General features: G+C 42.1%; 1 protein-coding gene across 2 annotated transcripts in view; it reads right to left on the bottom strand.

Moving 5' to 3' along the window:
* Positions 1–26185, bottom strand: part of nlgn4xa (neuroligin 4 X-linked a) — a 276952-nt gene that overhangs the window by 201486 nt on the left and 49281 nt on the right. For both annotated transcript variants that reach the window (XM_060898990.1, XM_060898991.1), the window contains one exon: positions 25258–25410. In XM_060898990.1, coding sequence (XP_060754973.1) covers positions 25258–25410 — 153 coding nt within the window. The remainder of the gene's footprint in view (positions 1–25257; positions 25411–26185) is intronic.

Raw genomic sequence — 26185 nt, 5'->3', positions numbered from 1 at the left:
AATTCTTGAAAAATAAAAAAAAAAACATACATTCTCAGCATGGAATACTTTCATTCCATATTTTGATGCCTTTTTTTTGTATTTTTTGAGGGTTTTATTTTCAAGTAGAGTTTTTATTCCGTCCTCAGTTGGTTCAGTAGCACGGTCCACCATTTTCTTCTTCTTCTTTTAGGTTTTTTGGAGGTTGGCAAACCAACTTAAAAGGTGCATTACCGCCACCAACTGGGCTGGAGTGTGGAACAGGAGATATTGGGGGGGGGGGGTATATTCTTTTAGCTATTTCTCATCTCATCTCATTATCTCTAGCCGCTTTATCCTGTCCTACAGGGTCGCAGGCAAGCTGGAGCCTATCCCAGCTGACTACGGGTGAAAGGCAGGGTACACCCTGGACAAGTCACCAGGTCATCACAGGGCTGACACATAGACACAGACAACCATTCACACTCACATTCACACCTACGCTCAATTTAGAGTCACCAGTTAACCTAACCTGCATGCCTTTGGACTGTGGGGGAAACTGGAGCACCCGGAGGAAACCCACGTGGACACGGGGAGAATATGCAAACTCCGCGCAGAAAGGCCCTCGCCGGCCACGGGGCTCGAACCCGGACCTTCTTGCTGTGAGGCGACAGCGCTAACCACTACACCACCGTGCCACCCATGGCTATATATATATATATATATATATTTCTTTTTTTTTTTTTGCTCAGTCAATGAAATTAGTCCCCAAAAAAAGCCACAGCTGGATAGAGAGGTTGTAGAGAGATTGACTAAATGACTAATTGACTAAATCGATGGTGTGTAGTACATGTAGTAATGGGTTCAGTGTGACAAACTTTTGCTAGAATTGGAATTTTACAGTGCAACAACAGACAAGACGAGTGATACAAACAGTGAACCAGTGCTGTTTACGAAATATCAGGACCCTTGGAACACCACTTGTCCAATCAAATTAGTCAACCAAAAAGCAAATTAGTCTATTACAGCACAGTGCTGCTGAATTCTCAAAGCTGAGTTCCTGATTAATTTTCTATAACAGTAGTTCTGACAGCAGTGCTTTATATTAATGCACTCATTTTAATACATCATCTTTCTTTTTTTACAGCTTATACAGGAATGTTTTTAAATACATTATTTACAACGAATAATGTATAATTGTTGTCATGGTGAAGTTTTCTGTGATGAGATATGTACCATTTCTGGAAGGAGTCTCTGATGTCAGCAGTTTATACCAGTCAGAGGTCAAGTTGTACCTTTATCCATCCATCCATCCATCCATCCATCCATCCATCCATCCATTATCTGTAGCTGCTTATCCTGTTCTACAGGGTCGCAGGCAAGCTGGAGCCTATCCCAGCTGACTATGGGCAAGAGGCAGGGCTGTACCTTTAAGTTTATGGAAAATCTAAAGCCAATTGTGATTTTATGGTAACAAGCTGCTAGTTTCTTTTTAACTTCAAGAGAAAGTGAGTGAGTGACAGTTGCTATAATGTAAGTGACAACAAGACAAATAATTTTGAGGATGTTCCACAAGATAAACTATAAATGCAAAGCATACTAGAAGGGTGCTTGGTAGAGTGCATACCTCCACCAAGCCACATATTCAAATTTGCATCAAAATCTAATTAATTGTTCCTTGGCCCATGGTTTAACTTTCCTCCAAATTTCATCAAAATCTGTCCACTACTTTTTGAGTTACATTGGAAACAGACAAAAAAATCCTGGATCTTGGATCCACATACATATCCAGATTTGCATCAAAAGCTAATCAATTGGTATTTGGCCAATGAATCAATTTTCCACCAAATTTCATCCAAATTTGTTCACTACTTTTTGAGTTACATTGGGAAGAGACAAAAAATCTCAGATCGGCATACATATCTGGATTTGCATCAAAACCTAATCAATTGTTCCTTGGCCCATGACTCACTTTTCCACCAAATTTCATCCAAATCTCATCTCATCTCGTTATCTCTAGCCACTTTATCCTTCTACAGGGTCGCAGGCAAGCTGGAGCCTATCCCAGCTGACTACGGGCGAAAGGCAGGGTACACCCTGGACAAGTCGCCAGGTCATCACATGGCTGACACATAGACACAGACAACCATTCACACTCACATTCACACCTACGGTCAATTTAGAGTCACCAGTTAACCTAACCTGCATGTCTTTGGACTGTGGGGGAAACCGGAGCACCCGGAGGAAACCCACGCGGACAACATGCAAACTCCACACAGAAAGGCCCTCGCCGGCCCCGGGGCTCGAACCCAGGACCTTCTTGCTGTGAGGCGACAGCGCTAACCATTACACCACCGTGCCGCCCTCATCCAAATCTGTTCACTACTTTTTGAGTTACATTGGAAACAGACAAACAAACAAAGAAAGCTGGTGGCGGTAACAATCTGTCTACTTGAAGATGTTTTAATTGCTAGCTTGCTGAGATACATGTGCATTCTTTTTGCAGTGAATTTCATGCTTTGATCAAGATGCCAGAACAAAACAGATATAAATAGCTTCAGTTGTAAACCATTTAAAAAACAGCTGTCAAATTATCCATCACGCATGCACTATAGAAGTAGAAAAATTGTAATGTAAAGTTGTGCTAAGAAAAGGAAATGGGAACTTCAGCCAACAGGCAAAAAAAATCCTAGAACCGTAAACATATCTAAATCCTGGATCCACATAGAGTACAGATCCAGATTTGCATTAAAATCTGGTCAATTGTTTCTTGGCTCATAGCTCAACTTTCCTCTAAATTCCATCAAAATCTGTTCACTACTTTTTAAGTTACATTGGAAACAGCCAAAATAAAAAAATTAAAAAATCCTGAATCAATAAACATATCTGGATCTTGGATCCACATACATGTCTGGATTTGCATCAACATCTCGTGAATTGTTTCTTAGCCCATGGCTCAACTTTCCTCCAAATTTCATCAAAATCTGTTCACTACTTTTTGAGTTATGTTGGAAACTGACAAAAAATAAATAAATAAAATCCTGGATCTGCATACAGATCTGGATCCTGGATCCACATACTGCACATATCCAGATTTGCATCAAAATCTGGTCAATTGTTCCTTGGCCCGTGTTTCACCTTTCCTCCAAATTCAATCAAAATCTGTTCACTACTTTTTGAGTTACATTGGAAATAGGAAAAAAAAATCCTGAAACCATAAACATATCTGGATCTTGGATCCGCATACATATGGGTCTGTCTCAGAAACTGGGTACTGTGGGGGTACCCCACTAAATATACTCACAGTCAATAAACTATACGGTTTTGAATGGTGATGTTGGTTTTAATTTGAAATAAAATGATGAAAGAAATAATACAGATAAAACTAAATCTTTGATGTGAATATTCAGAATTTGGCAAAAATTCTGCAAATTTGTGGGAAAATGGCGGCTTGATCTGGGACATGATAAATGGTTGACTACATTGCATTCCCTTAAAAAGGTTGTAGTCCACTGAAAAGTCTACAGTTATCACTAATTGTATTTTAAGTTGTAACTTTATACACGTAAGGATTGGTGCGCTCACAGAATAATCATAGCCGTAATAAAACATCATGCAAAATATTTGATCACCGTTGTAACTCCATTTTCTGCATAAACAAAACCAATACGATCATGTGTTTTGATCTAAATGGAAAGCCTCAGGGTCAAGGTCACGACCTCACCAAAAGTAGGAACTTAAAATCACTATGCCATATAAAAATTTAGTTATAAATCTGCGATTTTGTTTTTTAAAAACAAGTGGAGGATCTGCATACAGATCTGGATCCTGGATCCACATACTGCACATATCCAGATTTGCATCAAAATCTGGTCAATTGTTCCTTGGCCCATGGTTCACCTTTCCTCCAAATTCAATCAAAATCTGTTCACTACTTTTTGAGCTATGTTGGGAACAGACAAACAAACAGGAGCAAAAACATAACCTTCTCCAACAAAGTTGGCGAAGGTAAACATGTATAAGAGCAGTAAGGAATAAGAATCACCTTCCAGGTGGTGAAAATAAAGTTCTTTGGACATACAGTGTGACACGAATAAACAATACAAAAGTGCGAAAAAAAATGTTGACGAATTGAACCCAACATTCACTTTTAACAAGATATGATTATATGAGCATTCCACAAAGTCATGTGATGATGGAGTCAACAAGTGAAGGTGAGCTGATGCTTATTCTCATCTCATCTCATTATCTCTAGCCGCTTTATCCTTCTACAGGGTCGCAGGCAAACTGGAGCCTATCCCAGCTGACTACGGGCGAAAGGCGGGGTACACCCTGGACAAGTCGCCAGGTCATCACAGGGCTGACACATAGACACAGACAACCATTCACACTCACATTCACACCTACGCTCAATTTAGAGTCACCAGTTAACCTAACCTGCATGTCTTTGGACTGTGGGGGAAACCGGAGCACCCGGAGGAAACCCACGCGGACACGGGGAGAACATGCAGACTCCACACAGAAAGGCCCTCGCCGGCCACGGGGCTCGAACCCAGGACCTTCTTGCTGTGAGGTGACAGCGCTAACCACTACACCACCGTGCTGCCCCTGATGCTTATTCTTTTACAAAAAAAAAAAAAAATGGGGGAAAAAAGAAAATGTGGGTTCATCCTAGTCTGGCTAACGCGACAAAGCTCTACGAGCTATTGGTCTGGCCAAGATATTAAGCCCAACTGTTTCCCAGAGCCCGTGGTTGACCCGCCTCCCTGAAATGCCTCAGTTTGCTACTGGTCAAAACCAGAAAAGGCTGTGACGAAGCTTAAACCAATCACATCACTCTTTCCTCTGACGTATGCAACGTGACGGGGCTAACTGGTAGATTAAACTCTTACCGAAGCCGGTCGGGAGCAAGGCGAAAACGTCCTTCCTTTCAATAAATACCTCCAGGGCTGCTCTTTGCTCCGTTTTCAATGAGAACTTCCCGTTGAATGCTTTCAATACAGCATCTATGCAGAAGCGTGAATGAAGCGCTTCCGGCATAGATTCTGTAAACAATTTATTGCTTCCGGTCGCAGTTCTACTACGTCAGTGCCTTGAACACGCCTCTACCCAGGGCCGTTGGAGATGCTCAAAGTTGATTGGTTCCCGATTTTTCGGGAGCTTGGAAGAGCTGTAGATAGCTTGCCTGGCCAGACTAAGCTCGCAACAGGCCCTCGTGTTGCGTCACGCTTAGGATGGGCGGGCCCAGGCTAGGTTCATCCTATCCTGAGAAGTCAGTGAGAACATGGGGAGTTTCACTGCATGGTTCAGAAGTTGCTGAGACTCATAGCAAGCTTCACCACATCACAAAGTAAGCTACAGACCATGGACTTTACACAGCGTTTTCATTGCCGAGCTCCTCTGCTTTTATTTTACACACATTTTGAGACATGAAGGTATCATTGGACTCTTATTAAATGCCTACTGAGTATTTGGGCATCCTACATACTGCTTTTTTGTGGACTAATACAGTACATAGTATGGAAGTTTGCCTATTTGGATGCAGCTAAACTGTACGACAAACTCCACCGAGCCTGTAGGAGTGTGATTCCACAGATTGAGCACTGATTGGTTGAATGTGTTCCTTTCATGGATGAAAATTTAGAGAAATCAAACCCGCTGAGAAAAAATAAATAAATGTCACGTGTTCAGTGTTCATTTACAGGATAGTCTTTTGAAAAAATATATTCTCGGATTAAAAAAAAAAAAATCATCAAGCCAAATCACACTGTATGAGTAAAGAACTTAACTCTGCTTCATATCGGGCTCATCACACCACCCCAGAACCCTGTTGCTTATTTTCCTATAATGACACACCCCTAAGCGTTTTATTCTTTTGTCCAAATGACCCTCCAAAGAAAACTGTCGAAGGTGATGACTAAAGTTTCAAGGATTGTACTGTATAAAAACAACAGATGAACAATTCAGTAGTCCATGAAAACTTAAATCTGGTCAGAACGTTAACTGCATGGGATGCCATTTGAGAACAAACTGCTAAAATGTGCAATCTCAGGGGGTTAATAGTCCATAATGATGCTCATTTTCCAGCGAATTTTATTCCAACTTCTCATTTTCCAGCGTCTGACCCGTTAAAAGAAACCTAAGCATAGTTCAAAAGGTAATGAAGCTAGAATACAGAATTAGAATAATGGTTGTGAAGGAACGATCTATACCGATACCAGTATGCTGACCGTGCAAACAGACCTACTGAAGATGCCATAGTCACAGCTCTACACACTGCCCTATGCCACCTGGAGCAGCAGGGGAGCTATGTGAGAATGCTCTTTGGAGACTACAGCTCGGCTTTTAACACCATCATCCCAGACATACTAGTTGTCAAGCTGCTGGACTTAGGCATTCCCTTACTCACCTGTTCCTGGAGAAAGGACTTTCTGACAAATCGCCCCCAGACAGTGAAACTCGGCCTTCACTTTTCCTCCTCCTGCACACTCAGCACCGGCTCTCCCCAGGGCTGCGTGTTGAGCCCCCTACTCTGCTCTCTTTACGCACACGACTGCACCCCTCGATTGTTGCTAAAACCCGTGACATGAAACGGGACATGACATATTATCGCTCGGGCAGTGACCTCCTTGCGAAATGGGACGGACCCTATTTTATTGTCCGTATGCCAGAGGATAGTGAATTGTATTTCAGTTGTACTAAATGTAAACAGTGGTATCATCCATCATGTGAAGGACTGGGGCATAAAACCCAGGATGAAATTAACAAAGCAAAGAATTTAAAATGTATCAAATGTCAGAGCAAATGTGGAAGAACAAAAAATAAATAAATATTAACACCTACACACTAATTTGTTTGTTATTTCTTTCTTCTCTTTTCTTTCTTTTGATTATTCTTAACTAACTAGAGTATGTTATCCAAACTATACAGTGACAGGATTGCTAAGGTAAGATCCCCCGGGACGGGACAGGACAGATAAGGTAAGATCATAACAAGAGTTCAATGTCCGTGAGTGACAGTATGTCTGTGACAGTTATTCCGGTCCATGACGGGACGGGGAGGTCACTGACTGACTGACTCACTCACTCACTAGTCTGCTTGCTCCTGCAAGAGCATGGTGTCTTGGCACAAGGTTCTCCAGTCTGTCCTGTTCTGGGCCACCTCCCAGGCTGATGTTAGATGGAGACTCAGGTCCCTCAGGTCAGCAGACAGCTCGTCAGTCCACTTATTCCGGGGTCTGCCCTGGGTCTCTTCCATTCAGGGGCTGGTTCTAGAAGTAGCCTGGCTGGTTCCAGTGGTGGTGACAGTCTGGCTAGATGACCAAATATGCGGAGATGGGCTGCCAGAATTTTGCTAGTGATAGGTAGTTGGTTGGCATGCTGATGCAGGGTGATGTTTGAGACAAAGTCTTGCCAGTGGAGGCCATAAATCCTACGTATACACTTGTCAAAAGCATCAAGGTGCTGTTTCTGTGTCTCTGTCAGGGTCCAGCACTTGGCGCTGTACAGTAGGATTGGTTGGACCAGGCTGTTGTAGAGTTTTAACTTGGTGCTGGTTGAGAGGTGTTTGTCTGACCAGATATTCTGTAGGCTGGCTATGGCTGCTGCAGCACGCCCAATTCAGATCTGACCGTGAGTGATAATATGTCATGTCACATCCTGTCCCAGGTTTTAGTAATCGTTGCACCCCTGCCTACCCTGGAAACACCATCATTAAATTTGCTGACGACACCACTGTAGTTGGGTTGATCTCAGGAGGTGATGAGGTGAACTCCAGGAACGAGGTCCTGAAGTTGACATAGAGTGGTGCTCAACAAACAATCTGTTACTCATCTCATCTCATCTCATTATCTCTAGCCGCTTTATCCTGTTCTACAGGGTCGCAGGCAAGCTGGAGCCTATCCCAGCTGACTACGGGAGAAAGGCGGGGTACACCCTGGACAAGTCGCCAGGTCATCGCAGGGCTGACACATAGACACAGACAACCATTCACACTCACATTCACACCTACGGTCAATTTAGAGTCACCAGTTAACCTAACCTGCATGTCTTTGGACTGTGGGGGAAACCGGAGCACCCGGAGGAAACCCACACGGACACGGGGAGAACATGCAAACTCCGCACAGAAAGGCCCTTGCCGGCCATGGGGCTCGAACCCGGACCTTCTTGCTGTGAGGTGACAGCGCTAACCACTACACCACCGCGCCGCCCCACAATCTGTTACTGAACACCTCAAAAACTAAAGAAATCATTGTTGACTTCAGGAAGAACAGGGCTGACCTCACCCCCCTCGACATCAACGGCGACTGTGTAGAGAGGGTCAACACCTTCAGGTACCTCAGCACCCTTGTCTCTGCGGACCCCTCCTGGTCTGCAAACACCATGGTAGTTATCAAGAAGGCCCAGCAGCGACTACACTTCCTGAGGGTGCTCAGGAAGAACAACCTGGATAGTAAGCTGCTGGAGACCTTCTACAGATCCAGCATTGAGAGCCTGCTAACGTACTGCATCTCTGTGTGGTACGCCAGCTGCACTGAAGCAGACAGGAAGAGGCTGCAGAGAGTGGTTAAGACAGCACAGAAAATCGTCGGCCACCCTCTTCCCACCTTGGACAACATCTACAACTCTCGCTGCCTCACCAGAGTGAGGAACACTGTTATGACAGTTTTCACCTGAGCCATCATTTGTTTGACCTGCTGCTCTCTGGGAGGCATGACAGGTGCATCAGGTCCAGGACAAACAAACTCAAGAACAGTTTTATCCCTAGAGCCATTACCCTACTGAATGCCAACATGCACTTACCCCACTCCCTTGTTGACTGTTCCATATTATTTATTATCGATCATGAGTTATCCACCTCAATAGTGCAATAATAACAAATGGGCGCTATATAGGGCGGCACGGTGGTGTAGTAGTTAGCACTGTCACCTCACAGCAAGAAGGTTCTGGGTTTGAGCCCAGTGGTCAGCAGGGGCCTTTCTGTGTGAAGTTTGCATGTTCTCCCCGTGTCAGTGTGGGTTTCCTCTGGGTGCTCTGGTTTCCCCCACAGTCCAAAGATATGCAGTTAGGTTAACGTGGGGCAGCCTTGGGCTGAAGTGCCCTTGAGCAAGGTACCTAACCCCTGACTGCTCCCTGGGCACTGTAGTATGGCTGCCCACTGCTCTGGGTGTCTGTGTGCACATGTGTTCACTGCTTCAGATGGGTTAAATGCAGAGGATGAATCTCACTGTGCTTGTGTGCATGTGACAAATAAAGGTTTCTTCTTCTAACAAATGCAATATGCACTTTATGGGTTTGTCTGTTCTATTCCGATGTGGTCTTGCTCTATTTTTATGTGGTCTTGCACTTTAAGGTTAGCTTTTAATTTTGTTGTACTTGGCACAATGACGATAAATTAATTCTGATTCTGATACCTGTACAGTATAAAAGTAATGGTCTCAATCTTACTTCAAACATACAAACATTTACTTCCATATGCACACTCATCACTTGTCTCATGGGTTTTCATTCAAAGGATTAAATATTTAACTACGATAAATATTTAGCCACGCGCCTCGTCGGCTATCAGCTCATGTACGACTCGATTTCATGGAATCACTGTTTTATTCTATCCACATTCACCGGATTTTGAGAAACAAAGTGATTTTATTTTTATTTTTTGCAAATTCTATAAATAAAAACTTTATACAAAAACGTCCGACAAAGTCATTTCCGCTCAGAATGTAAACAAACCAGCGAAATGGCAGTCGCAATTTGTGAAAAATGCTATAATAATAAAAATTCTTGAAAAATAAAAAAAGACATGTTCTTACCATTAAATACTTTTATTCCATATTTTGTTGCCTTTTTTATTTTTTGGGGTTTTGTTTTCGAGTAGAGTTTTTATTTCGTCCTCGGTCGGCGCCGCCATTTTGTTTTTCTCTACTCACGGTATATGAGCTGATATCCTAGTAGTAGAGTAGGCAGTGAGAGCATGGAATTGCTCATATCCAGTGAATGTGGATAGAATAAAGATATTTATCCTGTGAATGAAAACCCACTCACTCCTCTTTATCTACGATGTTCTCTTCTCTGCTACAACCCCGATTCCAAAAAAGTTGGGACAAAGTACAAATTGTAAATAAAAATGGAATGCAATAATGTGGAAGTTTCAAAATTCCATATTTTATTCAGAATAGAACATAGATGACATATCAAATGTTTAAACTGAGAAAATGTATCATTTAAAGAGAAAAATTAGGTGATTTTAAATTTCATGACAACAACACATCTCAAAAAAGTTGGGACAAGGCCATGTTTACCACTGTGAGACATCCCCTTTTCTCTTTACAACAGTCTGTAAACGTCTGGGGACTGAGGAGACAAGTTGCTCAAGTTTAGGGATAGGAATGTTAACCCATTCTTGTCTAATGTAGGATTCTAGTTGCTCAACTGTCTTAGGTCTTTTTTGTCGTATCTTCTGTTTTATGATGCGCCAAATGTTTTTTATGGGTGAAAGATCTGGACTGCAGGCTGGTCAGTTCAGTACCCGGACCCTTCTTCTACGCAGCCATGATGCTGTAATTGATGCAGTATGTGGTTTGGCATTGTCATGTTGGAAAATGCAAGGTCTTCCCTGAAAAAGACGTCGTCTGGATGGGAGCATATGTTGCTCTAGAACCTGGATATACCTTTCAGCATTGATGATGTCTTTCCAGATGTGTAAGCTGCCCATGCCACACGCACTAAAGCAACCCCATACCATCAGAGATGCAGGCTTCTGAACTGAGCGCTGATAACAACTCGGGTCGTCCTTCTCCTCTTTAGTCTGAATGACACGGCGTCCCTGATTTCCATAAAGAACTTCAAATTTTGATTCGTCTGACCACAGAACAGTTTTCCACTTTGCCACAGTCCATTTTAAATGAGCCTTGGCCCAGAGAAGACGTCTGCGCTTCTGGATCATGTTTAGATACGGCTTCTTTGAACTATAGAGTTTTAGCTGGCAACGGCGGATGGCACGGTGAATTGTGTTCACAAATAATGTTCTCTGGAAATATTCCTGAGCCCATTTTGTGATTTCCAATACAGAAGCATGCCTGTATGTGATGCAGTGCCATCTAAGGGCCCAAAGATCATGGGCACCCAGTATGGTTTTCCGGCCTTGACCCTTACGCACAGAGATTCTTCCAGATTCTCTGAATCTTTTGATGATATTATGCACTGTAGATGATGATATGTTCAAACTCTTTGCAATTTTACACTGTCGAACTCCTTTCTGATATTGCTCCACTATTTGTCGGTGCAGAATTAGGGGGATTGGTGATCCTCTTCCCATCTTTACTTCTGAGAGCCGCTGCCACTCCAAGATGCTCTTTTTATACCCAGTCATGTTAATGGCCTATTGCTAATTGACCTAATGAGTTGCAATTTGATCCTCCAGCTGTTCCTTTTTTATACCTTTAACTTTTCCAGCCTCTTATTGCCCCTGTCCCAACTTTTTTGAGATGTGTTGCTGTCATGAAATTTCAAATGAGCCAATATTTGGCATGAAATTTCAGAATGTCTCACTTTCGACATCTGATATGTTGTCTATGTTCTATTGTGAATACAATATCAGTTTTTGAGATTTGTAAATTATTGCATTCCGTTTTTATTTACAATTTGTACTTTGTCCCAACTTTTTTGGAATCGGGGTTGTACATCTGGTTGTGACCTTTCTTTCTTTTTTTTTTTTACACCCTGCTCGCTAGTTCTAGTTCCTTCTCATGGTGCGTTTCTTCAGTTCGTCGTGTCTCACATCACCCCTTATTCTCGTTTTTGAGAGACAGCAGGGTCATTAAAGCAACCATGAAACCCCCACTCTGCCTTCCAGCTCATCACACCCTCACCACCTGCACACACGGCTTGACACGAACATAAAAAGAAGGACAAGAGGAGAAGAAAGGTGCCAATCATTTGGCAGCGCACTGAATGATACTAAAATCCCATCTCTCTCGTTCTCACCCCTCCCTCTCCATCTGACAGGACTAAAATCCCTGAGCTCTGTCTGTCCTTCCCTACTCAACCTTTTCCTCTCTGGGGAATCTGAAGCCCAACAGACCCAATGACACACTTTAAACTCAGCAGTGGAGACGGAGTCTTGTGCTTCATGCACACTAACACGCTACAGGCAATGTTGACTTCCTAGAAGTTCATTTTATGCAAATTAATTACAATACACACAAAACGACAAATCGAAAAGATTCGACTTCTACCTGCTTTTGACGGGCATTAAAATAAAACCCTGATGCGCAAATGTTCCTTGTTATTATCTCCCGCCACAAAGTGCACAGGGGGACATAGGAATGGAGTCCTTCCGTAGGTCTGTCCGTCCGTCCATCTGTTTCAATCTGGACAAGTTTTCTCAGAAACTATATAAGCTACATCAATGAAACTTTGCGTGCTCATACTACTGAAAAAAGCTGGGTAGCGTTTTATGAAGGTGTCATAACACTTACGACATCATAAGCCAATATTCAAGCAATGGGCTTAGAAGGGCGTTAGTGTTGAGAGGTCTTCATACAGTAAAATGCTCGTGGCGGGGGATAGTGATGACCATGTCTTCTTGTTATGACTATATTACAGTTCTACATTAAGATTTCAGATTATTTGAATAATTTAAGGTTATAATAATGAAAAAAACCCTTAAAATTTAAAATGAAAAAAAATGTCTTTTTTTAATTAAAAATAATTTTTTAAAACTCAGTGTTTTTTTTTTTAAATAAACAAATCACCAAATCTATGAAAAGATATCTCATCTCATTATCTCTAGCCGCTTTATCCTGTTCTACAGGGTCGCAGGCAAGCTGGAGCCTATCCCAGCTGACTACGGGCGAAAGGCGGGGTACACCCTGGACAAGTCGCCAGGTCATCACAGGGCTGACACATAGACACAGACAACCATTCACACTCACACCTACGGTCAATTTAGAGTCACCAGTTAACCTAACCTGCATGTCTTTGGACTGTGGGGGAAACCAGAGCACCCGGAGGAAACCCACGCGGACACGGGGAGAACATGCAAACTCCGCACAGAAAGGCCCTCGCCGGCCACAGGGCTCGAACCTGGACCTTCTTGCTGTGAGGCGACAGCGCTAACCACTACACCACCATGCCACCATGAAAAGATATCTTCATCTCATCTCATTATCTCTAGCCGCTTTATCCTGTTCTACAGGGTCGCAGGCGAGCTGGAGCCTATCCCAGCTGACTACGGGCGAAAGGCGGGGTACACCCTGGACAAGTCGCCAGGTCATCACAGGGCTGACACATAGACACAGACAACCATTCACACTCACATTCACACCTACGGTCAATTTAGAGTCACCAGTTAACCTAACCTGCATGTCTTTGGACTGTGGGGGAAACCGGAGCACCCGGAGGAAACCCACGCGGACACGGGGAGAACATGCAAACTCCACACAGAAAGGCCCTCGCCGGCCACGGGGCTCGAACCTGGACCTTCCTGCTGTGAGGCGACAGCGCTAACCACTACACCACCGTGCCGCCATGAAAAGATATATGTTTGGAAATTTTCTGACCAAATATTGAACAAGGAACAGCAAACAAATTGCATTTTCAAAGCGTTTCTCTACATCAAATGTAACTATCTATATAATAAGCGGCAAAGTTTGTTTGCTTGTTTATTTGTCTTGAGCTAATGTTGCCATTTCTCGACGGATTTTCACCAAATTTGGCAAATAGGTACAGGGATGACCCGGAATTTTGCAGATATAAACAAAATTCATGTATGGGCCCCAGGGAGGTCCCTGAGGGGAGAGGGACAACATCCACCCACCCCCTCCCTCAATGCCTTTCATGTTCCATTTATTAACACAAACTCTTGACAGATCTTCACTAAACTTGGTACGTAGGTACAGGAGATAGCCACAATTTGGCAGAACTGATAAATTCCATATTTAGGCCCCAGGGGGCCCCTGGTGGGCCCCTGGGTGGTGGATGTTTGGATTTTTCCTTGTCTTGGGTTAACATCACCATTTCTTGATGGATCATCACCAAATTTGACACGGAAGTCTGGGGGCAACCCAGAATTTTACAAAACCTGGGCAACGCCGGGTAACCTGCTAGTAAATGGATAAAATGTATGACGTCATTCTGTAGAAAAAAAAAATCATTGCTGCCTAATTGCTGTGGTATAAAAGGAAGAAAACACGTGGGACTGAATACAGTTTCTGTTTTTGTAACACAGTAAGATTTGCTGTCGACATGTAGACCTTACAGTGGAATATGATTTCTATAGCATGTATATTTTTTTAATGATAAATAATGCCTAAAAGAAGCTGCATAAAGAAAACAAATCTTACTCGTGGCACATTGTGCAAATATAATATTTATGAGCTATAGAGTTAAATTGTATTTAGTTATATTTTCGACTTAACATTATTTTTTCTTAAATTTAATATTATGTCTTATATAAGACCTTCTTGATATAATGATATGTATTTGATATTTATCTATTATAGTAGTTTATTAATGCTTGTTTTTTAAAATATTTTTAATTTAGATCTTTTATTAGTTTGAATGCATTTGTTACGAGTCTTTGACTCATTATACCGTACATATCGACAATAAATAAAGCCATGATTGCATTGCATTGCTTTTTAGATGTACTTTAAATATAAAATTGATTGTTTAAGATGATGAACATGGTAAATAGCACCGAGAGAAGCGTTATAAATGGCTAAATCCAAGCCAAAGCTGTTGTAGGTGCTTTGTGTAAATGTTAAATCAGAAATAAATAAATAAATAAATAAATAAATAACATTTGTGACTCGCTCTGTACTAAATCGAAGTACATTTCCCACAATCATAAGCTTCGAGAGAGACATGCTGCTCGGTGTAAGAGCCATCCCTAGACAGCTCACATCTGTGTATAAGGAGAGCGAGAAAGAAAGAAACAGACAGACAGACAGACATGTGCTGGTGACACGTCTCAGTTAAGCTCCTCCTAAACACTCTACTGCACAGATGGTGTTGTCTTATAGAAAGCAATGGGACACACACACACACAAACATGCATGCCCCGTTACATTTGATGCATTACAGCCACCAGCCACTGTTTATCTGCAGCTCTGCAATCACAATGCGCTCATTTTCTCATCTCATCTCATCATCTCTAGCCGCTTTATCCTGTTCTACAGGGTCGCAGGCAAGCTGGAGCCTATCCCAGCTGACTACGGGCGAAAGGCGGGGTACACCCTGGACAAGTCGCCAGGTCATCACAGGGCTGACACATAGACACAGACAACCATTCACACTCACATTCACACCTACGGTCAATTTAGAGTCACCAGTTAACCTAACCTGCATGTCTTTGGACTGTGGGGGAAACCGGAGCACCCGGAGGAAACCCACGCGGACACGGGGAGAACATGCAAACTCCACACAGAAAGGTCCTCGCCGGCCACGGGGCTCGAACCCAGACCTTCTTGCTGTGAGGCAACAGCGCTAACCACTACACCACCGTGCCGCCCTGCGCTCATTTTCTCCAGTTTAATAATTGCACTGTTTTAAATTGCGACACTGATCTGGACATGATGCTTCCTCGAACTAAGAAGTGTATTATAAGTGCGTGAGGACAGATTAATTAAAACATTCAGAGTTTAGAAACAGCTGAGACCTTATGTACGTCTCACTGGTCCATCTGGACTATGGCCAAACACACAGCAGATTGTTTACATGGTCTCTCTCTCTCTCTCTCTCTCACACACACACCACATCCTGACACTGAGATTCTTGAGCAGTGCTAAGGATTCACCTTCAAACTGTAAAATGGGTTTTCACAGCCAGTACAGGAGTAAAGAAGGACACCAGGAAGGACTTATCGCACACAAAATGGCTGCTTTCTACAGCTTATCCACAATCCAGGGATTTAACCTCAACTACCATTGGAATAAACTGACTTAGTAAGGTGTTGTGCTACCAGAGCAGTTTAGCGCTGGTTCGCTAGAACTTTACTGGAGCGAAGAACAATGTTACAGGTCAGAATTGTAGGTCAGGTGGAATTTTTCAATCTAGGTTAGAATTTTTAACTCGGGTCATAATTTGCTACTCGTATTAGGCATATCAGGTGAAAATTCAAATTCAATCCAAATTGCTTGAAACTACGCTCGTTGAATTCAGAATTGAATGCTGAACAACATACGTTTTACAGAATTAAAATATATTTGTGTTCTTGAGATATTACAAATCAAAGATTGAAAAAAAAAACGGTTTAATTTTTAGAAAACTGACGTAATATTCTGTATGAGGATCACATGGTCCAAAATGGGCCTCATTAACCAATGAGATCAAATGTTTTTTTAAATAACCTTTTTTTTTTTTTTCAAGATATTTACATGGAAATTGGCAGGCACACAGATGGTTGTATACTGAATACAAAGTTTGAAAAATTAGTAAAAACAAATTATGCAAATTAGTATTAATTATGCTAACTAGGTAAAAAGCATTAAATTGGTACACTCTCTTTTTCAAAGTTTCACCAAATGGCTTTATTCGTGCAATATAAAGCTGATCTTAGCTCTCATTTATACATCACAAAGAAGGAGAAATCAATGTTAATTATAAAATGTGCATAAATAAGCATTGAATGTCATTCCATCTACCATTCTCTATCAAAATAAAAAAGTAATAAAAGAATATTTCTAATACCCTCTTTGTGCTCTGTAGGCCTTTGTATTTCTAAGCAGGGCCTACTAATGTTTATATTAAAGAATATAAATGATTATTTCAATTAATATTCACAGCTTTCAAGGCGAACATCAAAAAAACTGTCTGATCTGCATCCAATAAACAATTCACATAAATTGAATTGCAAAAAAGAATTGGCCCAGTTTGCTGAACGACTTCCAACCGGTGGCACTCATTTCACATCTGATGAAGACGTTGGAGCGGCTCTTCCTCAGCCTCCTCAGACCCCAGGTACAACATGCCCAGGACTGTCTGCAGTTTGCATACCGGGCAGGTGTTGGTGTGGAAGACACCATCCTCTACCTGTTACACCGAGCCCATTCGCATCTGGATAAGGGAAATGGCACAGTGAGGATCCTCTTCTTGGACTTCTCGAGTGCCTTCAACACCATCCAGCCCCTTTTGCTTCAGGACAAACTGAACAGGATGCGAGTGGACCCCTGCCTGGTCACCTGGATCTCCAGCTACCTCACTGACAGGCCGCAGTATGTCAGGCTGAAGGACATCATGTCTGACACTGTGATTAGCAGCACCGGAGCACCCCAGGCCCCTTTTCTCTTCACCCTGTACACCGCAGACTTCTGCTACAACTCGGAGCTGTGTCACATTCAGAAGTTTGCCGATGACACAGCCATCATTGGGTGTATCAGTGATGACAGAGAGGAGAAGTATAGGAGCCTGGTGAAGGACTTTGCTGTGTGGTGCAACAGGAACCATCTGCAGCTCAACACCTCGAAGACCAAGGAGCTGGTCATTGACTTTGGGAGGTCCAAGGACCAAGGTCACGACCAGTTCTGGTCGAGGGAGTCGAGGTGGAGGCTGTGGATTCCTACAAGTACCTCAGGCTGTGGCTGGAGAGCAAGCTGGACTGGACTTGCAACACCAATCACTTATACAGGAAGGGACAGAGCAGGCTATACTTCCTGAGGAGGCTGCAGTCCTTTAACATCTGCAGGAAACTCCTGTGGATGTTCTATCAGTCTGTGGTCGCCAGTGTCCTGTTTTACACCGTGGTGTGCTGGGGAGGCAGCACATCCAAGAAGGACACATCCAGGCTGGACAAACTGATCAGGCGGGCCGGCTCTGTGGTCGGCATGAAGCTGGATTCTTTGGTGATGGTGGCAGAGAAGAGGTCTATGGACAAACTATTGAACATCATGGACGATGCCAGTCACCCTCTGCACACCGTCATCAGCAACCAGAGGAGCCTGTTCAGTGACAGAATGCTCCTTCCCAAGTGCAGGATGAACAGACTTAAAAACTCCTTTGTCCCTCATGCCATCAGACTGTACAACTCTTCTCTGGGGGGGAGGAGGGGGAACAGGAGGACAGAGGACGGGAAGGAGCAGTAGCCTAGCCTGACAATAAGCAATACCGGACAATGTGCAATATAATGTGCAATATCTCTCCTGCTGCCCCCCTTCCCCCCTCTACCCCCTTCCTCTCGTCCCCATATCTTATTCTTTTTATATTTGTATATGTAAATAATTTATTTTAAAATAGTTTTCTCTATTTCTTTTCTCTGTTTATCTGTAATGATGCTGCTGGAATCTTAATTTCCCTGAGGGAACCCTCCCAAAGGGATCAATAAAGTTTTATCTAATCTAATCTAATCTAATCTAATCTAATCTAATCTAATCTAATCTAATCTAATCGACACTTGCGTTTCTGACTTCTGTTTTTTTTAAATATCATTCCAACCACTAAAATCTCAATATTTTTCATCAAAACAACTCGTTATATTCTAAAATAGTTGTTTATTTACATGAATCAGTTGATTTGAAAAAATAAGTAGGTAAAGCTATGAAAACTCGCTTCAAATTCTCCTGTGAAGCATAACATCAAAACTAGCTGAGGGAAAATTTTGCTGAATATTTCATCAGAAACAGTGAGAGCGAGAGAACATTTCTGTAAAAGTTATCTGATTGATATTCATGAGTAATCCAGTCAGAAACTGATCAGGAGGGAGAGAGAGAGAGAGAGAGAGAGAGAGAGAGAGAGCCTGACCGCTTTCCCGTGACTCAAAAAGCACCGGCAGTCAGAGGTGGACAATAACGAAGTACACTTACTTCAGTACTGTACTTAAGTACACTTTTTGAATATCTGTACTTTACTTGAGGTTTTTTTTTTTTTGAAATTTATGACTTTAACTTCACTACATTTTAAAGGCAAATATTGTACTTTTCACGCCACTACATTTCTATCAAGGTCCTCGTTACTCATTACTATGAAATGGCTTTGAAAGTGGATGTTTTTTTCTTTTCTTTTCTAAAATGTGATGTTTATTTCGCAGGTGACACTGAGACAGCCGATCAGTAATCACTAGGTTCACATCACATCCATAGACTGGATAAAATCAAGTTCAATGATTTCTCCACAGCATTATTTAACACGATCAATTGATGGCAGAATGGAAGGAGGCAGTTCTTCTGGGGAATGAATGCACTCATGACCCATGAACCCATGTTTCAGTTTTCTGAAAGGAATAAAGATTCGTTTCATTTTAAATGTTTGCTTGTTTGCCGAAACCGAACCACATCACGGCCTACAAAAACTTGCCGTCCAACCTGCAGAAGCATATTGAGGTATATAAACGTTTTATTCCAAGAGAAAGCTTGCAATGAAGTTGTCTGTGCTTTTAGAGCTAGCGATAACATTGCAATAGCTACTGTATGTAGTCTGGTTAGTCAAATGACTTTCTATGGATTTGCCCACCAAATTGCCATAGCCTTGTCCACGGCTAACATTTACACATAGCTAGTTAGTTAGCATGTAAAAATGGAGTTACGCTTACATGAATAATGTTAACTTATCTGAAGTCTTTCAGAAATATGTTTTAGCATAATCTTGCCAAATAAACAGAATGTAGAAATCTTTTTTTTCCTAGTAGCATTAGCTACCCAATATGATTTTGAGTTTGAAAAGAGTTTGCTAGCATGTCAGGTGGAGCTTCACTGACTAACTAGCTTAACGTTAAACCACCATGATGGCACAGCATGCGTTCATTTTGTGAATTCACATTTCTGTCCTTGGTAACAGCATTAGGTTTTGTAAACACTGTGGCAATTATACAACGATGCGATGACAGAAAGTGTATTTTTAATACTTAAGTATTTTTAAAAGCAAGTACTTCAGTACTTTAACTTAAGTAAAAATTTGACTGGATGACTTTCACTTGTATTGGAGTAACATTTGACCAGTGGGATCTATACTTTGACTTAAGGAATGAAGTCGGGTACTTTGTCCACCTCTGCCGGCAGTTTCCCAACGTCCCGTGAGCAGAGAGTTTTTACTCTGTTGTACCAACTTCTACCTGCCGTTACTCCCAAAGTACTGAACAGATCTTAACAAGATAAATTTCTTTGGAAAGCAGAGATTATAAGCTTTTTAATGATAGTATTCACGATAGAAAATATTCAAGAGTTAAGCAGTGACAGATTCGGAAACTTTGATGAGCATCTGCAGGCACAATTTTCACAGCATGGCCAGCGAGCATCTGATACGCCTACTTGTATTTGGGAGATTTATGATATCTAGGGTTAGATTTAGAGTTCAGATTTGGGAAGACTTCGTATTTTAAACTACTTGATGATGTAATAAGACTGAACTCATTCATAAATTCAAAATATATATATCAGTCATTCTATCGCAATTGTGGTGTTGGATTAAGAATCAGAAGGTTCTGAGTTTGAATCCCAGTTAAGTATGAACAAAGATATTTTAAAAAAATACCAATTAGGTAGATAGGAATAAGTAGACAGACAGACAAGAGAAAATACTAGGTAGGTGTAGATGAAGTGGATGGAAGAAAGCGAGACAAAAGAAGTGATACTGTAGAAAATCCCTTTTAAGAATCTTAGATCATCCAAAATTTTACCTCGGTTGGAAATTATGAACTAGGTTAAAAAATTTAAGCCAGGTCAAAAAAAATCACCTAGGTTGAAATTTTTTGACCTGTAACAATAATGTTCTTTCAAATGTTATTCTTTCAGTTGATGTTGGTAATAAAGAGCGCTATTTAAAGGAACAGTCCACCGTACTTCCATAATGAAATATGCTCTTATCTGAATTGAGACGAGCTGCTCCGTACCTCTCCGAGCTTTGCGCGACCTCCCAGTCAGTCAGACGCAGTCAGACGCGCTGTCACTCCTGTTAGCAATGTAGCTAGGCTCAGCATGGCCAATGGTATTTTTTAGGGCTGTAGTTAGATGCGACCAAACTCTTCCACGTTTTTCCTGTTTACATAGATTTATATGACCAGTGATATGAAACAAAGTTCAGTTACACAAATTGAAACGTGGCGATTTTCTATGCTATGGAAAGTCCGCACTATAATGACAGGCGTACTAACACCTTCTGCGTGCTTCGGCAGCGCATTGATATCTGAGCTCCGTATCAATGCGCTGCCGAAGCGCGCAGAAGGTGTTAGTACGCCTGTCATTATAGTGCGGACTTTCCATAGCATAGAAAATCGCCACGTTTCAATTTGTGTAACTGAACTTTGTTTCATATCACTGGTCATATAAATCTATGTAAACAGGAAAAACGCGGAAGAGTTTGGTCGCATCTAACTACAGCCCCAAAAAATACCATTGGCCATGCTGAGCCTAGCTACATTGCTAACAGGAGTGACAGTGCGTCTGACTGCGTCTGACTGACTGGGAGGTCGCGCAAAGCTCGGAGAGGTACGGAGCAGCTCGTCTCAATTCAGATAAGAGCATATTTCATTATGGAAGTACGGTGGACTGTTCCTTTAACATGCCACTCCTACAGGTGTTTAATAAGATTGAGATCTGGTTACTGCGAAGGCCATAATGTACGATTAACATCATTATCTTCTTCATGAAACCATTCAGTGAGCCCTTGTGCCATGTAGATGGGAACCAAGAGGGCAGAGTCATCCTGGAAATGACCAGGATATAAATGTTTCATCATAAGATAAAGAAGACCAGGTAGAAGAGCTCAAACCATGCAGCAAAATCCCCAATGAGTTTTTTTTTTCTTTTGTCACCTATCTGTAAAGAAAAAAAAATCTATATCTCTTGATGTCTTCTTCTCACCCTGAGCATGACATCACAAGCAACATAATCAACATGACTGAGGTGAATACAGTTTATAGGGATGAGACACATCATTAATGGATGGTTTATGCAAACTTCTGAAGCCTTGTAAAGATTAAAAAAGCATTTTGAAGGGCAAGGTTACTGTATATACTGTGCCTCCACGGCCTTTGGCTTATGAAGGATGATGGGAATTGGCACGCAGGAGTTGTGACTTTGCTGCTGTGACAAGATGAATGGGGATAGAAAGCAGACGAGCTACTACAAGTGTTGAAGGTTAATAGTTCATGACATGTTTTGAAGCAAATTACAGGTTTATGCTTAATCAAATGTAAACAATAAATTTAAACAATCAATGAGTCTTGTAGTACTCAAGACTGGTCTCAAGACCACTTTTTGAAGGTCTCGTCTCGGAATAGACCACATTTTTACTCAGTCTTGTCTTGGTCTCGGACATGGAGGACTCGGGATTTTATTTCAAGACCAGTCAAGACCACAACTGTGGGAATTTCACTAAATTGCCTGTGTACTGTCTGATTAATTTGTTAACATCTTAACTGTGATCGGATGTAAAATTTCCTGCTTCAAATGTGACCAATAATGTGATTCATTACTAATTTAAAATTTTTCTTCCCGTTAATGGCTGTCACCCCTCCCCCACCTCTTCACATATTCTGATAGTCTGATTCTGGTCTTGATTCGGTCTCGCCCTGCCTTGGTCTTGGTCTTGACTTGATCACAACCCCACAAAGTCTTGGCCTTGTCTTGGTCTCGATACACTCTGGTCTTGGTCATGACTTGGTCTCAGTTTAGGTGGTCCTACTACAACACTACAATCTAGGATTGTCATTTAACAAAGAAAAAATTTCAGTGAGGAGACATTTAGAGTCAGCATTTTATATACTTTAAATTTTTTTGCTAGGGGGAAAGTGTAAGGATGGGAGATGTTGCATTTTGTGGTTTGTTTGCATTTTTTTTTAATCACCTTGAGAGAAAGTGACTGTTTATAGCTATTACAGTGTAAGTAGTAACACGGATTGACTTGCTTCAGGGATGTTATGAACGTTAAATATAACTGTAAAAGGACAAAAAGTATGATATGTCCCTCTTAAGAAAGAAAGAATAAAAAAAACACTCTGCATATGCTCTTATGGGGAAATAATCAACTTTGGCATGGTTAAAGCGCCTCCATTTTGTGTTGGCCAAAAAGAGAAAGTAAACATTGGATAACTAGAAAAGCACTCAGAGAGCGCAGACCTCCGCCAAGAATCTCATCTCATTATCTCTAGCCGCTTTATCCTTCTACAGGGTCGCAGGCAAGCTGGAGCCTATCCCAGCTGACTACGGGCGAAAGGCAGGGTACACCCTGGACAAGTCGCCAGGTCATCACAGGGCTGACACATAGACACAGACAACCATTCACACTCACATTCACACCTACGGCCAATTTAGAGTCACCAGTTAACCTAACCTGCATGTCTTTGGACTGTGGGGGAAACCGGAGCACCCGGAGGAAACCCACGCGGACATGGGGAGAACATGCAAACTCCACACAGAAAGGCCCTTGCCGGCCACGGGGCTCGAACCCAGGACCTTCTTGCTGTGAGGCGACAGCGCTAACCACTATACCACCGTGCCGCCCGCTTTCAAATACTTTCTATTTATTAAATATTTTATCTCAAATAGTTGAGTTTTGGAATTGCTAGAAACATTTTGAAAAGCACCTTGTTTACTTTTCTCCATCGCCATATTTCTAACCAGTGAATGAAAGAGCTGTACAAGTACATTTTCAGGCATTTTTTCAGATTTTTTTAAAAATTATTTTTAATTTAGCTTAATTTCATTACCCGCGGTGTGAAACCAAACCAAAGCAACAGCAACCGTTTCAAGCATCAGTGCAAACAGGCCTGAAAACGCCCTATGTGGTGTGACCTAATAATTCTGTGATGAGCTGAACTGAATTGCACTGAAGGAAAATCAAATCTGGGGTTGAACATCACTCAGTTCATCTTTAGAGAAGTGCAGTTTCTCTCCACACGAATGACTGGATTTATACATACGTCTCCAAAAAAAAAAAAAGCCCGAATCCAAATACTTTGTAAGTCTGGATAGGCCTCCGGAGAAGAGTGAGGATGACGTAGATTTGAGACATGGCCTTGATCAGCTCCAGCACTTGGTGTTGTCAGGAAATCAGAGGATGTACGCCGTTAATGAGGGCTTCAGCTCTCTCTCCCTCCTCCTTTTCCCTGCAGTGCACACTTTTTCCAGAACACCTTTCCCCCTGGCTCCAGCGCAACTAAATATAGGGAGCTCTGCCGACAGCCCAAGCCGATAACAAATGGTAAGCAGAGCAGCTCATTCGAAGCATGACAGAAACGAGGAAAAAAATGTGCTGCTATTTTCATATTTCTCTCCATCTCGTCAACGCATGAACTGTTCATGGAACATGGATGTTTTCCCTTTTCTGTTTCTTGAAATTTTAGCTAAAATGGGACACAAATGAACCATGTGTGACCTTTTAAAAAGTTGAGCAATTTGAACAATTTATCGAATAAAACTATATGTCTGTATTCTCCAACATGACAGGCTTGTGCCACAGACAACAAGATGATAGCATAACTTTATCTAGGAATAGTTTTATCAGAGGGCGGTACGGTGGTGTAGTGGTTAGCGCTGTCGCCTCACAGCAAGAAGGTCCGGGTTCGAGCCCTGTGGCCGGCGAGGGCCTTTCTGTGTGGAGTTTGCATGTTCTCCCCGTGCCTGCGTGGGTTTCCTCCGGGTGCTCCGGTTTCCCCCACAGTCCAAAGACATGCAGGTTAGGTTAACTGGTGACTCTAAATTGACCGTAGGTGTGAATGGTTGTCTGTGTCTATGTGTCAGCCCTGTGATGACCTGGCGACTTGTCCAGGGTGTACCCCGCCTTTCACCCGTAGTCAGCTGGGATAGGCTCCAGCTTGCCTGCGACCCTGTAGAAGGATAAAGCGGCTAGAGATAATGAGATGAGATGAGTTTTATCAGACATTCTCATTGTAATTTCATAGTTTATCACTTCTGGAGGGGAAAAAAAAAAAAAATTATGTCATCCTGTCCTTGTCTTCCATTTGTCCAAATACGTGGTACCCAGTGTTGACCCTGTGGCTGTCACTGTTGGTGCTACTGACAGTCAAGATGTACGACATTAGCTCCAAAAACACACAACATCTCATTATCTAGGATATCGTCTTCGTGAAAGTTGTGGTGAGAAATCCTCGACAGTCGAAAAATATCTCATATTATGGTCAGCTCACCGTCTTCCTTATTAAGCTAGTCGACTATGCTGCTGTCAGGGTTTTTTTTAGATTTAGCATGGGTGTGGTGTATCTTGAAAACTATTGGCTTTTGGGTAAAGCAGTCAAGCACCTTCACTCTGACTTCCTTCGACAAAATATGAGTAATGCGAGTTCTTTCTAACAATGACCTGTCATGAAACCAGAAGTGAAATTGTGCTCAGTAAAACCAGTCAGACTTACCCAGCACTCCCAGTCTGTAGTTAAGGGTAACCACAATGACGTTTCCATAGCTGGCCAGGATGCTGCCATCGATCATGTTCCCTGTGCCTTCCATGTAAGATCCGCCGTGAATGTATACCATGACAGGCCTCAGACCATTCTCGTCGTGGATGTCTGGAAAAGTCAAAACGTCAACTGTGAATATAAACGTTTGAGAGGTTAAAGAGAAAGACTTTCCAGGCCATGTTGGGGTCAGTCATGGTAATGAGTGGTGGTTAATAATCCATGAATGTAAGCCAATCAACTCGGATCCTTCTACCACCTGGACTGTTTAAGGTCAGAGATAATGGATGCTGCTGAAGATAATTAAGTCAGCACTTGTTATGCTTCTGTTTGGATATGAAAGTTCTAGTAGCTTGGATAGAGCACAAAAATCTTTCAATTATTCAACTAAACAGCTGTATTTGGTGATGTCACAGCACTCAAAAGTGATAAGTCCGAGCTTTTGAAAATCCTCAATGGTCTGAATGGAAAATATAAGTTTAAAGGCCATTCAAATGGATTTTTCCAACTTGAAGCCAGGAAACTTCTCAATATGCAGTTGAATGCAGAATAAGCCATCATAATCCAAATATTCTTTATTAAAAAGACCTAACCTTGAAATGGCTTCATATTGAATGGTAAACAGAGCATGATGAGTGTCCATCTCTGTCTTACATTCAGCTTTAGCAACATTATTTTTGAGTTTGAGAGTGTGTGTGTATTCTAGGCTGAGATCCTTAACATCCATCCATCACTGTTTATCCTTTTGCAGGGTCGTGGGCAAGCTGGAGCCGATCCCAGCTAACTATAGGCGAGAGGCGGGGTACACCCTGGACAAGTCACCAGAGCATCACAAGGCTGACACATAGAGACAAACAACAATTCACACTCCCATTCACACCTACGG

The sequence above is a fragment of the Neoarius graeffei genome, chromosome 18 (genome assembly GCF_027579695.1).
Source record: "Neoarius graeffei isolate fNeoGra1 chromosome 18, fNeoGra1.pri, whole genome shotgun sequence".
NCBI classification, from domain to species: domain Eukaryota; kingdom Metazoa; phylum Chordata; class Actinopteri; order Siluriformes; family Ariidae; genus Neoarius; species Neoarius graeffei.
Note: the sequence above shows the minus strand (reverse complement) of the source record. Positions and strands in the feature narration are given on the sequence as shown.